The sequence below is a fragment of the Manacus vitellinus genome, unplaced genomic scaffold (assembly GCF_001715985.3).
Source record: "Manacus vitellinus isolate BGI_N305 unplaced genomic scaffold, ASM171598v3 scaffold_1_pilon, whole genome shotgun sequence".
NCBI lineage: Eukaryota > Metazoa > Chordata > Aves > Passeriformes > Pipridae > Manacus > Manacus vitellinus.
In genome coordinates, this window is record NW_021939396.1 from 12,437,326 (window position 1) to 12,452,367 (window position 15,042).

The 15,042-nt window shown below is 35.9% G+C and overlaps 1 protein-coding gene across 2 annotated transcripts in view; it reads left to right on the forward strand.

Moving 5' to 3' along the window:
• Positions 1–15,042, forward strand: part of TAF2 (TATA-box binding protein associated factor 2) — a 67,039-nt gene that overhangs the window by 36,349 nt on the left and 15,648 nt on the right. For both annotated transcript variants that reach the window (XM_018077246.2, XM_018077256.2), the window contains exons 17-22: positions 1,657–1,797; positions 3,103–3,213; positions 4,771–4,964; positions 5,504–5,643; positions 11,250–11,319; positions 12,873–12,982. In XM_018077246.2, coding sequence (XP_017932735.2) covers positions 1,657–1,797; positions 3,103–3,213; positions 4,771–4,964; positions 5,504–5,643; positions 11,250–11,319; positions 12,873–12,982 — 766 coding nt within the window. The remainder of the gene's footprint in view (positions 1–1,656; positions 1,798–3,102; positions 3,214–4,770; positions 4,965–5,503; positions 5,644–11,249; positions 11,320–12,872; positions 12,983–15,042) is intronic.

Sequence of the window (15,042 nt, forward strand, 5' to 3'; positions counted from 1 at the left end):
TTCCCTCCCAAACATTGAGGAGATTCATAGCTGCGCATGACAGTTACATCTTAGTGCACTTTTTTATGCTGTACTGAATTGAATGATGCAGAAATGGAGTGTACCTGCTGCCTTTTCAAGTAGAAATAATGCAAGACAGGAAGGCGGGCTACTTGCATTATTGTTCAGAGAATGTGCAGATATATTTAATTCAGTGTGTAATGGATCAGTAGAATAAGTAGAAAAATTGGATTCTGTCAGAAAAGAGAAATTCAAATGAGTCAGAACACATGATAAAACCAAAAAATACTGAAAAGATGATGATTTATGTATTACTGATTTAACTTGAAAATACGATTGTTCATCTGCAGTTTTTGCAAAATGAAATACTTAAAATAAGTTAATGTTTTAAAATATACACCCTGATATTAATGGAATTGTGAATATCTTGTAAACATAGTAAACTTAGATATTTTAGGGATTGGATTTTATCTGACACTGCTACATAAATTTCCTATTTGCAGTTTTAAGTTCTTCGTCATGGTTTCTAAGCAGTCTGGGATTAAGCTTCCTCTGCAGGAAGAGTAGTTGAAGTTTACAGAAAAAGCTATACCTGCATCTTTAATTTGAACACTTCAGTTACTGCAAATGGAACATCGAGTGTGACTGCAGTATTTTCCCTCTCTGACTTTCCTTTGAAGCCTGACTTAGTGGGAAAATGGTTTTCAGTAATAAAGCACCCATTTTACACAAGAGCAATGGTGAAACAGATTGGTGCCCATACTGAGATAGCCTCTTGCTTTTCTTTCACTTACTGTGTACATAATAGCAGTTGAAACAAGCTAAATAATTTAGAAGAAAATGGTCAAATTAATTTATTTCTGTGTGAGAACAGATTTTTCCTTAGCTTTTGGTGGGTCTGAAACGATGGAAATTCCTGCCACATTGTAGGGTGCATTGATCCCATTTTTTTGTGTGCACACACATATCAAGCAGATTAACCATCAGCAGGCACAGGTGTTCTTGTCTGCAGGCTTTCAGTGCTCCATACAGCAAACGTATGAAACTCAGGATGCTGGGAAAGCACAGAAAGCAGTTTTATCTTTGTGGTACCAAAGCAGACTACAGCAATAAATTGTTCTCAATGCACAGTCTTTATTAGTAAATTACAATCAAAGTTAGAGGGAACTGCCTTGCCTTTCACTTTAGGGGTGGTCTTTTATTCTTAGGGTGGCTGAGGCCTATTTTATAGTCTAGGCTGAGGTTACTGGCAGGGTAAATTGGGGAAGATGGTATTGCAAAATACTCTTCCATCACTGGCTTTCGTAGAGTCAGAAAACTTGGCTTAGCGAACACAGGATTTTCATCTAAAATATATGAAAGAGAAAATAATTAGGAACAGAAGTTTATCATGGAAAGATAATTAGTTACAGACATCTTCCAAGTGGAACAATTTTCATAAAATTTACCTTTAATGTAGAGAGGATATATTGGGACTGACAGTGCAAACTTAGCTAATATAAGATAATACAATGATGAAAATAAGAATCTATTTAAAGGAGAGAATGTTCTTGGCAATTATCCTTTTTGATTATGGGAAATGTGTATTTTTCTACAGCCAAACTAAACTTACAGTGGTCATGTTAATATGATTTCCCTTCCCCCCTGCTTATTCAGATTGCAAATTCCATGGTAAGTACGTGGACAGGACCACCAGCCATGAAGTCACTCTTTACTCGAATGTTTTGTTGTAAGACTTGTCCAAACATTGTGAAGACCAACAATTTCATGAACTTTCAAAGCTACTTTCTGCAAAAGGTAAAATTTATTTTTCTCAATGAATGTTTTAAAAGAATTGTCAAAATAGGAAAATGTTCCTACAGTTGACAGTTACAGGAACTTGGATAGCACAATCCTGCTTTACCCCTTCATAAAAATCCAAAGTAACTAATTCTTTTTCATATGGCTTCTGTTTGTTCCATCTTAGCAAAAAAAACAATTTAAAAAAATTTAACAATTTTTTTCTGAGTAGCTCAAATTAAATTAACAGTTTCTTCAGAAGAATGGAGTGCATAAAATAATTATTTGCAATTATTTGTGAGCTCATTCTTAAATAGCATTGTAAGGAAACTACTAATTTTATCTTTTACGTGAATTCAGCAACTGCCTTTTTTCTTTAATGGCAGTTATAATCTCATAAATCTTAAATTGGTGGGCTTTTTAGTCCAAGACACTGCATAATCCTTCTTGCCCTCTTCTTTCTGTTGTCAACATCATGTATTGCTGCAGCTTATTTTGGTGTTAGACAGGTTTTTACTGGAACCTACAATTTTTGGTTGAACAGTGGATAACAAAATTAATTACAATTTTTTTTTCTTAGGATTCACTTTGTAATTATTGTGCGATTGAGTTCTTATTTCATAGATTTCATATCACTGATTATAGAGAAAACTCAAATTTTGTTTTTTGACTCTGTCCAAAATTGGTTTATCCTTCTTCCCACATCTCTTTCTTGGACCTTCTCTTACATTTTTCTTTTTTTGTCACTGCTCATTCTTTACCACTATATCTTACACTCTTGTCCCTTTTTAATCTCATGTCCCAAGTTTGTAGATCTAGAGTAAGATTCCTAAATCTGTGTTGAGTGGAGCTTTTAGCTCATTCTAAAATAAATACCTGATCAGAGTAATACCTGTCTGGCTAATAATTCTTGAGACTTCACTGACCCTCTTGTTTCTATACGTCTCAGTGGTACCGGAAGCTTAGACATTGTGTTCATGTGAAAACACCCAAATTCAGTGTCTGTTTCAGAATTAATTCCATCATCATTTTCTGTCTTTCATTGGTTTCATTGCCTTTTTAATAGTGTCTTGACTTGAGAGTCGGTTCTTGGATATACATTTTTCTTTTTGTGGCTAATTATTGAGCAATAACTACATAGTTTATTTGATATGAAAATTAGATAGCATGTGGTAAGTCTTTCAGAAGTTATTTAAGTACAACTTTTCAGAGATTTGCTCTTGTAAATTTGTTAATTGCTGATTTTCAGGATGTACTTTTTTCAGGGTGTAACTGTCATTTCACTAATGTAAGAATGATGCTAGTATTAATTTCATTACACAGACTATGCCTGTTGCCATGGCCCTTCTGAGGGATGTTCACAATCTCTGTCCTAAGGAGGTTTTAATGTTTATTTTGGATTTGATCAAGTATAACGATAACAGGAAGAATAAGGTAAAGAATGTGTTTGTTTTAATCTATTACTTTTTTTTACTGTTGTTGAAAAAAGTCTTAGTAAATGCACTGCATGATGTCTTATGCCACAACTGTATATATGTGGTTAGGAGAGTCGATGGAAAGGTGATCTGCTAAACTAAACAGTAAATGTTACAGAATGTTCTCTAGCTGATATTTCTATGAAGGCACTTTTTGGATGTTTCAAAGCTCTTTGTGCTTGTTGACTTTCTAAGGACCTGCCTGTTTCCATTTGCACACATACTTTTCTTGCTTTACTCTCTTTCGTTCAAAAGACCCATGTGTTTTGAGAAAATGTGCACGAGGCTAACACATAGCACTAATTTGTTGATGTTTTTTTCACGTTGAGAGGAGTACTTGAAAGAGCAAGGAAAGGAAATAATCTTTTTTTAACAATATACAAGACTGTGGGATTCTGGGTTCTGAATGTCAACTCTAGCTCACAGAACTGGATTGTCTTCATCTAGTTAAATAACAGGTGAAACCTGTTCCATCACTAAACTGAAGCATCTGAGTTGGAAATGTTATCATCCAAAACTCCTTCTCACAGACCACTTCTGAAGGATGATTATATGACCTTTCATATCCTGAGATGATAAAAAATTCCATCTCCCTAGCTAGTGGAATTGGACAACTATTAGGAGCCTAGCATAATCTTCCCAATGACGTATCCAAATTTGAGTGGAACCAATCTGATGTGTCCTAAGCCTCACTTTTTCTTGTGTGTAGAAACACATACTGTAACAAAACATTTGTTGCTTATTACTGAAATAAGAGGATGATGGAGGGTGGAAAGGTAGAGTTAGACACATGGACACAAGCATCAGTAGTCACAGAAAGTGGTGAGTTGTGCTAACGTCTCTCCAGCATTAAAGAAGTGATCGGGCTGTACTGATGTTGCATTTGTTTAGAATAAAGTAACTAATATTCAAATACAGTACTTCTTTCTGCTTTTTATAAATTTTATTTTTACAGTTTTTGCTGCTTACTAACACAACCAACAGATGCAAAAGCCAGGATAATGGAAAGGGTCAAACTATGAGCCCACGTAAGAGGGGCGAATGAAGAAGCAAGATTTTCCCAGCTAAGCAACAGTGAGCTCATTAGTTCACTTCAGAATCTTACAGATTTGCTGGTTGGGTAAACTATATGATTTTCTGAGGTGCTAAGCACCTATTAAACTTTGTACTAAATACAGAAATAGATAGGTAGGTTTAGATGCTCACATTTGAAATAATGGCTTTTATTTTCCCTATATGGACGATTTTCAATTCCTGATCTTTCCATTTTTATAAAACAATGTATTAACATTAATATGCTTTTATTACGGCGTGAAGAATAATGATTGCTAGTATGTCTGCTTGCTCAATCACTCTCAAATGCATTTTCAGAACTAATTCATTCCTGTTTTGTTTTCTTGTGCAGTTTCTCACATGGGTTTTAAGATCTCGTTCTAGAACAGGGCTTAAGCATTTCTTAGGTTTGAAAGAATATATATTGTTATATTTGCACATGTTAAGTGTTGTTTTTATCTAGTTTTCAGACAACTACTACCGTGCTGAGCTCATTGATGCCCTAGCCAACTCTGTGACTCCTGCAGTCAGCGTGAACAATGAAGTTCGAACATTGGATAACTTAAATCCTGATGTACGACTTATTCTTGAGGAAATTACTCGTTTCCTAAATATGGAGAAGCTTCTTCCCAGTTACAGGCATACCATTACAGTCAGGTATGGTTTAATGATGCTACTTTTCTTGTGTTTTATAGACTCGTCTGTAGTTAGCTTTTGAGATTTTAGCTTGTATGTCTTAATTTTAAATGTCAAATTCCTTCCAGTTTTCAGAAGCCGATAGTGCAAGTTTGTCTTGATTGCTTTACTTTTCAACATTCTTTTCTGTCAGTGTAGCCTTTTAATAGCAGTCATAAGTTGATCATGCCTAGGCCTCTTTAAGAAGAGCATTTATGAAAGTTTTGCAAAGTGTAGCCATGTAACAATAACTGTAGAGCACACAACATCATCTGAGCTGTGTTTTCTCTGACTTAGTGCAGCTCTACTGAAGCTAAACAATGGATTTGACATGGTGGAGAATTTTATTTGTGTGAGATAATGAGAGCTGTGTGTTAATGCTGTGAAAGTAGTTGTAACATGTTAACAAGGTAACATAATTCTAGAAAAATTGCAGTACTTGATTTTGAGAAAGTAGATTCATTTTTCTGGGCCGGTATTCCATAAACCTGACGTAAATTTTCTCTTTCTGCCATGTCTAGCTGTTTAAAAGCTATCCGAGTGCTTCAGAAGAATGGTCATGTCCCAAGTGACCCTGCTCTCTTCAAGTCGTATGCAGAATACGGGCACTTCGTCGATGTCCGAATAGCAGCATTGGAGGCTGTTGTTGATTACACAAAAGGTACTTTCTTCCAAGTATTTTGACACTTTGTAACAATTCTCGAACAAATGTAATGGTTACCTCATTAATATCAGGTCTAAATGGTGTCCACCAGAAGACCTTGTGTGATGACAGGTATATCGATAAAAAGCTGAGATTTCTGTTAATGCTTTGTCCTAGCAAATACAAGTTTTATGAAGATGTGCTGAGCATTGTTTCTCAGTGTTTTGCAAATTGAATCAGATACCTAAGTTTTGAAATAATGAGTGGATGGCACAATGAGTCATGGTAAGAGGATTTGGTGATTTCTTCTTAAAACTTCATTTTCAGTGACTTTGACTCAATTGATTTCAGCCATAATGGCTAGTCAAAGTTCTTGGTTTTACTTTACCTTCTTGCTGATATTATTTTGCTTTTTTCATGCATCTTACGGTTATAAATTTTAGAAACTTAAATTATTATAGTGATTTTCTGGCTGATTCTGCTTTGCCATTCCTTATACATAGCTTATGTTTGTGAGATGTTTACATTATTTTAATATTGCCTTTACCTTGGTTGACTGCTGCAGGTCCATGAAACAAAACCCTGAGTAGTTTCTTAAATGCTCTTTGAAGTTGAAACCCAATCCTGACAGATTTTTTTAGAGGCAGTTAAAAATTATAGCTTCAATTATTTGCATTTCATAAAGTTAATTTAGTATTATACTGTCCTTTTCATTTATTTGGGTTAGTCTTTGTCTGTTCAGCAGATTTGTAACACTTCTTATGTTTGAAGGTTTATCCATGTCAAAGTGGCCAAATCCTTCAATTCTTCCTCTGAGAGCAGACTGGTGAATTTAGACTTCTAATTATTCTGTGTCAGATTTCATGGTTTTATTTTGTTTTCTGGGTAATGCAGAGTTGCCTTTGCTTGTTGCATGAATAATTGTTTTCTCCTTTTATTTAAGGACTCCATTACTTTGACATTCCTCCTGTCATTCTATCCAAAGACTTCTCAAATTAGATAGGCAATGGGAGGTTTTAAGGCGATTGGAATCTTTGAGTGAACACATGTGGTGGAATTCAGGAGTACACTTGGAGACTGAAACCAGGCTGTTGTACAGAAAATCTGATAACTTCAAGGGAGGTTGTGCACTGAGCATCTCTCTCAGGCTCTGTCTTGTAATCGAGACAGATTACAAGACAGATCCAATGCCTAGTGGATACCAGGCATTCTGTATCCATTACCCTCTGCACATACACCATTTGGTGACCCTGTGAGTGATACACAGCTAAAATTCAGAACTGTGCTGGTGCTATGCATCTCTCTCTCTGTTAGACTGCTTGCTTTATTCTTCACTTCATATAGTGTTAGTGGAAAGATTACTGGAGAACGAAAAGCTTACTCATCAGCTCTCTTCCTTTAGAGTAGTCTCCTCACTAATTCCTCCCACCCTTTGGAAAAACAAACTGATAGAAATAATGTTTTCTCATTAAATTCTTGACCTTTTTTGAATCGTGTTTATATTTAATAACTGGCTTGGGTAAGAAGTGTGCTACAAAGTAATACAGTACATCTTTAAAACAGCTGATCAAATGGGTGGTGTATAAGCAAGATAATGGGGTAAGATGTTTGAAATATTCTACAGAAAGCTAAAACTTTAATGGTAAAAAGGTAGTAGAAAGGTTACTTAAAGAAATCAGTGATTGAGCTGAACCAGCTCACTGTGGGAGCTGAAAGTGATAGACTAGAATACTTCTGTACCTCACTGCCTTGCCCCTTGCCAACAGCCTTTTCTCTGATGCAGAGATAGCAGATGCAGATATCTGTGTGCTATGAAGTCACTACAATTTACAACACAGCCTGCTATCTAGCTGGTCATCACTTGTCATTTCTCAAATACAACCTTCCAGCCCTGAACACAGTAGCCATAGAGAAGTTAGCAGTGCTTGTCTTGCAGAGCCCTAAACCTGGCTTTGGAGGGAGAAATGATTGGCCATCTATTGCCAAGAGATGTGATTCTTATTGTTCCAGGCTACCTGGTTTCCAGTTCATACTGAATGCAAACCAGCAGTTATCAAATGTCTGTTACTTGTGCCAAAGCTTGCTTTTAACAGTTCTTGTAAAGGAAGATGACAAATTTTGTAATTTCCATAAAAAGGAAAGTCTGTATTTTCTGGGTGGAACTCTCAGTGTAGGAATAGCACTGCCTTTTTTAAGTTACTTAAAAAGAAATCATTTCTCCATGGAACTGAATAAGTTGTTTTCTTTGCTGTTAATAGTGAGGTTTTTTTGAGACATGGTAACTTTGTAAAACGCTTGAGGCAGCATATAAGGGCTTGGACAGTTGATCTAAACTGGCTTGAAGTGAACAGGGTTTATTAACTTTTTAAAATTAGCTTCTGAGAGTTATATGACTAATAGCAGTTATTTGTATAGAACAAAGCAATTGCATATTTAAAAGAGATAACAACAAACTATTCTAAATAAATATCCATTATCAAATCACATGAATGTTAAAGTTTAGCATCTCAGAGATGTTCTGCTGTAATTGAGAACTGATACACCATCTCTTGTAATTGAAAAAAAAAATTTCAAGAGGATTTTTATTTCAGAAAGCAATCCCTTGTTTTTGTGTCTACCAGAAGAGAAGTATGAAAACCTACATGTCTTTCTTCTCCCACAGTCTTCTTCTAGACAGACTGTCAAGCTACAGACAGGATGGGTGGTCAGTGCAATGGGGAGGAAATCAGGTCATGGGCCACACTCAGAGGATGGTGATCAGTGGTTTTTAGTGAGGCTGGCAGCCTGTCACAAGTGCCTCAGGGAACATCTTCAGAAATTATGTGGACAGCAACATTCAAAGCAGCTTCACTGAGTTTGTTGATGACACCAAAGTGGGTGGTGAAGAGGACATGTCAGAAGGGAGATACATCTTACAGAGAGACATGGACAGGCTGGAAGAGAGAGCAAGCAGGAACTGTATGAAGTTAACAAGTGCAAGGTCCTGCACCTGGGACAACATAACAAAAAGCCCAGAAGAGGCCAGGATCTTTGTGCCTGGGGAGCAGCATCGCCAAAAGGCACTTGGGGGTCCTGGTGGACAACAAGCTGACCATGAGTCAGCAGTGTGCTGCTGCAGCAAAGCAGATCCTGGGCTGCATCTGCAGGGGCAGTACTAGCAGAGACAGAGATGTGAACATCCCACTCTAATGTTCACTCTGTACTTGAGTAGTGTATATAGTTGTGTCCCCCACAATTCAAGAGATGTGTACAGTCTGGGGACTGTCCATAGAAGAGCCATGAAGGTGGATCAGAGGGCTGGAGAACCTGCTCTGTGAAGGAAGACTGAAGGAGTTAGGTCTTTTCTTCCTGGATAAGGCTCAGGGGGACTTCATCACAATACTCCAGTACTTAAAGGGCAGCTACAAAGTGGAAAGGAGAAGGATTAACAAGTACAAGTTGCACCAAGAGGGGTTTCATCTTGATATAAGAAAAACTTTTTACATTGACAACAATCAGTCAGGGGCACAACCTCCCCTGGGATGTGGTGGAGTCCCAGTCACTGGAGGTTTTCAAGATGCAGTTGGCCAGAGTGCTAGATAATCTCATCTAGGCTCCCTTTCCCATGAAAGGTTTGAGCAGATGGTCTTTTGAGGTTTCTTCCAAACCAGGCCGGTGTATGGCTCTCCAGCCTAATAAGATTTTTTTCTTCCCAAGGTCAGGTTTAATTTGTCATTGCTCTCCAAATCGTTTCATAGTTCCTGTATAAATTTGAAGAGCAGGTTAAATGCATTAGCAGCAAAGTTTTGGAAGCCTAGCAGCCTTAGTTTACGCTGTAAGGCAAATAGCAGGGAAGACTGACTTTATTTCAAGTAGAAACAAGTTCAAAATACAGAAGAAGAAATTTTATTCTTTAATCACAGAAGTATGGTGTTTCCTGGTTTTGTTATCCAGTACTGTAAGCCTAAAGGATTCATCTCCCAGACTTCTCATTTTCTAATCAAAAAACCATTCTAAAATCCCTTATGTTATCAGAGTAATTGCAATTTGCTAATGATTGTGACCTAGTGTTTGCCACGTTGCAATTCTTTGCTGCGTAGTAATACAATATTGTTTTTGTTACATGCAAAACAACTTTTGCATGCAGTGTTCTAGCTGCCTTCTGTCCCAAGCCAGGAAAAGCAGCTGTGCCTGGAGCTGCTTTTTTAAGGGATTAATCCCATAAAATACCTTCTAGGCATAGCTTTTCAGATTTCTCTGATGTTTAAAGCAAATCTGAGGTTGTCGTTCTGGTCTGTATGGCTACGAATTTGCCCTGGCATCATCCAGAACTGTGTAGCCGTGCTCTAAAGGGTGCGTGGTCTGAGCTAATACTTCCTGCCTCTTAACAGGGCTTATCGGTGCCCCACCAGTTTTGTTTTGGTTGGATTGCAGGAAGAGCAATGCTGACTTGTAAATGGCTTGCACAAGATTCTTCAGCCAGCTTCTAAGGAATATTACAATGGAGTTGCCTTCTCCCAGCCCAGGAAAAGATCTTATGTTCTAGTCGTCCAAAGCATTTTTAAAACTTGTAATAGAACAGTGCTGATTCTTATGTTATAAATAAATGCTTCTTGTGTTAAAAGCAACTTACCCTAGTGAAATAACAAGAGAATAATAGGTATGAGAATTGATTGGACTAAAGAAGTTACATTTAAAAATTCTTGACTGAAAACTGACTGAAATCAGAGTGGAAAGTTGAACTGAGGTATTTAGAAGTAAAAATACAGTAGACTAGGGGAAGAAAGAAATACATTGTTAGGACCACAAAATGGAAAGCAACAGAAATGTTTTTGGACCTGTCTATACAGTAATGCACCCTCTTCATTGTTTTAAAGAAATGAGAAGAAAATACTATTGTAAAAATCTTACAGTTATGCACCTGAGAAAAAGATATGAAAATTCTTTCATTTTTTTGTGTGATCAGTCGTGATGATATCCTACGTTGTTTCCTATTTTGCAATGTTACTCTGATAACCAAAGGAATTTTGTAATGTAACTTACATTTTAAACTAACAGACTGACTTTGTTTCCAGTGGTGCCAAGCAGCAATTTTCTAGAAGCATCTGCTGATAGGTTTCAAAATCCATTTTAGTTGCAAGGTATACTGATTTAAAAAACTAATGAAGGCTAGTGAGGAGAGTATGATTGTAGTTCTGTATAAGCCTCTGTAGTATACCTCTTTCTATTCTGTTTAAAGAAAATAATCTTTCACAGATTTCTGTGTATGAGAATTGTATATTCCCTATTCTCTACAGAAAAGAAATTATACTTCTTATTGTTCAAAGGATATTTGAATGTGTTCATTTTAGGAAACACATAATGTCAAGATGATCCTTTACTCTGATCTTCCCAATCGGTGCTTACGCAAATAGTCAACTTGGTTGTTGTTGAACAATTAAGGCATGTAGGAATTTCATAAATGTTTCCATTTCAGTGTAGAGTAAACCCCTTTTTACTTTGAATTTGCACTATAATAAATGAAATTCTTTTGTTGCAATGGTTCGAGCTGTTTGTGTGCTAACTCAGGAACTCATGATTGTCTTGATCAAAATCCTTCTAGTTTATATATATTTATAGGCATTTTATTTTATTTTGCTTTTCAGTTGATAGGAGCTATGAAGAATTACAGTGGCTGCTTACTATGGTTCAGAATGATCCTGTACCCTACATAAGGTTAGTGAGTTAATAAACAGCCAGTATTTTTACTAATGCTGAAACTACTAAATAAATTCTTGGCCTGGAATCAGTAGAATAGATCAGGTGCTTAACTGCTTAAAACTTCTTCACAAAACTGTTTTTCCTTCTTGGTGTTCTACATTAATTGAAATGTGTTTTGATGTTTCAAGAGTTCGTATCTCAAAAATTAGTATACTCTGTTCTTACTCTGCATTATATTATTTTTGTCTTTTATGTACTACCCTGAAGGCAGAAGTCTGAACTTAGATGTTATTTCATCATCATAAATAAAGTGTATAAATCTGGTGTTGCATATGGCAAAAAAGACTTTGTGATATATAGAAAGGACAGAGGTTGAGACATAGTGCGCAGAATATTTGGACAGCAAGGGGTGTAAAGCAATTGTTAGACTGTAGATGGGGTGAAAGGATCATGTGAAAATATGGTATAATTTCTGATATTGCCCGTTTCAACTTTGTTTTCACACAAGTGATTGGATATTTTAGCATGTTTGTTATAAACCTGTGAATGCCAAGGTTCATAATTGTTTTTCCCCAACACTTACTTCTTATGACCACCATTAAAATACTGAGTTTCAAAGATAAATATTACTTTTGCTATGTCTCTGCAGGTGATTTCTTACAAAGATCATAGCTGCAAGATTGTTCTCTGTTTTATTTCTGTCATTCTTGTTAATGAAAGTAAATACAGTTAGACTCACTAGAGGAGGTTTAGCTTCAGTCTAGGAGGGAGATTGAATTTAATTTGTATCCTTTTAAAGAAGAGTTTAAATTTTCAATTGAGTGCAATATGTTAGCCTCTTCTAAAAGAAAAAGGGGAAAAAAAAGTATCTGCAAGGGTCTTCTTGTTCCAAATGTGTAAGACAGCAGGGGGAAAGCTGACTATGCAGAGAAAAATCATTAAAATAATAAGTAATGGAACAAAGAATTATTTGTTAAATGTTTTCAAGGCCAAATTTTAAAGAAAGAAAGTGGAGAAAAATGTATCTACTTTCAGCACAGTGTGTAAATATTGTAAGCAAACATGGTAAGTGAAGAATCTTTATACTCCGGTGTAACTTGAGAGGTGGCAGTGTTTCTTTCCAGGAAAATGTGCTACTCACTGGTTTTGGTCCTGCCATTTTGCGTCAGTCATAAACATTTACAGGTTTTTAAAAATTCTTTGGTGTCAGTATGTAAGGAGTTTATTTGTCAGTATTGCTTATTCTTTGTAATTACCAAGTCAGTGTGCAAAAAAAGATCGTTACTAAACAGAATAGCATAATGTATTCTACAACTGTTAACAGTTGTGTCTAATAACATCCTGCTGCTTTGCACCTTACTTTTTAAAGTTATATTGGTGATAGTAAGTCTATGTCAGTGCATATTGTGGACAGAAGGAAGAGCTGAATGCATAAAACACTGATTAAAAATTTGGAAGAAATCCTGTAGTTGAATAAGTTTGTAAGAATATTTCAAACTGAACAGACTTGGTATTCGTAGTGTATTTCTTTTGGCTTTAATAAAAATTGTTTTTTCTATTTCTTTCAGGCATAAGATCTTGGATATGCTGACTAAGAATCCACCTTTTACCAAGAACATGGAGTCCCCTTTATGTAATGAAGCTTTGGTGGATCAGCTTTGGAAGCTGATGAATTCAGGTTGGGGTTTTTTGGTTGTTTTGTTGTGTTGGGTTTTTATTGAAAGGTCTTTTGAAATAAGTGTTAAAGACATGCTTCAGAATATGCCAAGAACTCTCTTAGTTTCAACAGTTAGAAAGTGAAAATTTAGTCTCAGAGGTTGAATATCATGTATGTACTTCCAGAACATTCTCATTGACACAGGGTACTAAACCTTGTTTTTCGTTCTTTTGTCTCCTGATGTAGTGTGCTTGGATGTACTTTTGCACAGAATGATTCTTTTAACCAGATGTTCAAAGCAAATGTTTCCTGAAATAATGATGTCTGTGTTACCTTTTTCTCTATAGTTTGCTTTAGATTAGATGGTCTCTCTTTGTCCTCTTTTACTAAACTCTGAGAGAACATGAGAGGATAGCATTGGTATAGATAATTTAAATGAGATTTTTAGAAGTGCATTATAAACTAAGACTCGATTTCCTTGTATGATTAGGAAATATCCTAATGAGAGAAGGGCTTGCATCTTTACCGTTGACCTGTTTTTTGTTACTGAAGCAGTTCTATCCAGTGCTGACAAACTGCCCTTTAACAATTGGCACATTACTACATAGATTACATATAAACATTTATGTAGCTCTTTTAGGTCCTTGAAGGCTTTCTGTTTTCTGTGTGTCATTATTCCTAGTGTTTAAAAGTTTACAGCTACGCTCCAGGGTTTGAAGTGGGGAGACTACTAGCAGTTCAGTTTCATAGGATTTGCCAAGTGTCAGGCACAGAAAATAAACAATTTTGATGTTCCCATCAGAAAGTTTGTTTTTGCTTTTTCGTGAGAGAAGAGTGTGTGCAGTGTTACAACCATTACCTCTTTTTGCAAGTAACAAATAGGGTGTACTTTCTTATTATGATTCCTGGGGCTTTAAGCACTTCAATTTCTATACCTGAAGATGATGTAATGTTTCAATGTATTTTCTATTAGGGATAACTGAAGCATTCCAGGGTGCCTTGAAAAAAAAAAAACTTGTTAATGTGTGACAAGTTAGTAGCCAGGTTTAAAACTGAAATCATGAGTTACTTTTATTTAACATAAGCACATGCAATAGAAAGCAGACTCTGGTTGATATATGTAATCTTTTCTTTTTTTCTATGTTAATCTGCATTAAATGGATAATGCTCACAAGTTCCAAAGATTGCAAAGAAATTCAGTGACCAGTTGTATTTAAGTTTAGCTGTTCCACTGGAGAAGAAAAGAGATGCTGAATGGGAATTCTTCAAGTAATTTTAAATGTAGTGAAGAAACTGAGCAAATTATTTGTTGTTAAAATATTACAATAGTTTTTAAATTAATATTTGTGAATGTGTCATTCTCTGGGAGTATTTTAATGTTATAAATGTCCAGATTAATATTCATACTGATCTCATGTGTAACTGAGAGTAACTGGTAATTTTAGCTGGTAAGGGTAAGCTAAGATTACTCAAAACACTATTTAGCCTCATAAAACTACTATTTACAGGGATAGATCTTATAATTTTATTTTGTACTAAGTCTTACACAGCCATATTAATATGGCAGTTGACACATCTGTGTCTTGTTTACCAGATATAGCTCAATTCCTCCTGGGGAACAATATGTTCAATAAACTTGCAGTCACTCGAGAGCTGGGCTGAGTTAACACCAGAATCGCTGTATTTGCAGCGTTGCACCAGATGTTACATGTCTTTCTGTTGTGATTGGTGCCAAACGTGCTCTGACTGTTTGTGTATGATGATATAAAAGCAGTACACAGTTTGCAGTGAAAAATAATAAAAAAACCCAAAGCATTGCTTTGTGCAGTAAGAATACATGTCTCCAGTATAAATACAAATTAAAATACTGGGTATCCAGTGAAGTACTTGACATAGTAGTGATATCAAAAAACGTGCTTCTGCATTTCTCTATCAGTGCAGTTTCCAGAGGGTATAGATCTTGGCCATGCTTACGGTTTCTACTATATTTCATGGAATACATGGGCAAATGCAACCAAATCCATTGATATGGAAAGCCAGTTTGGTTATGAAATGTTCTATTTAATTGTCCAATAGAAAAA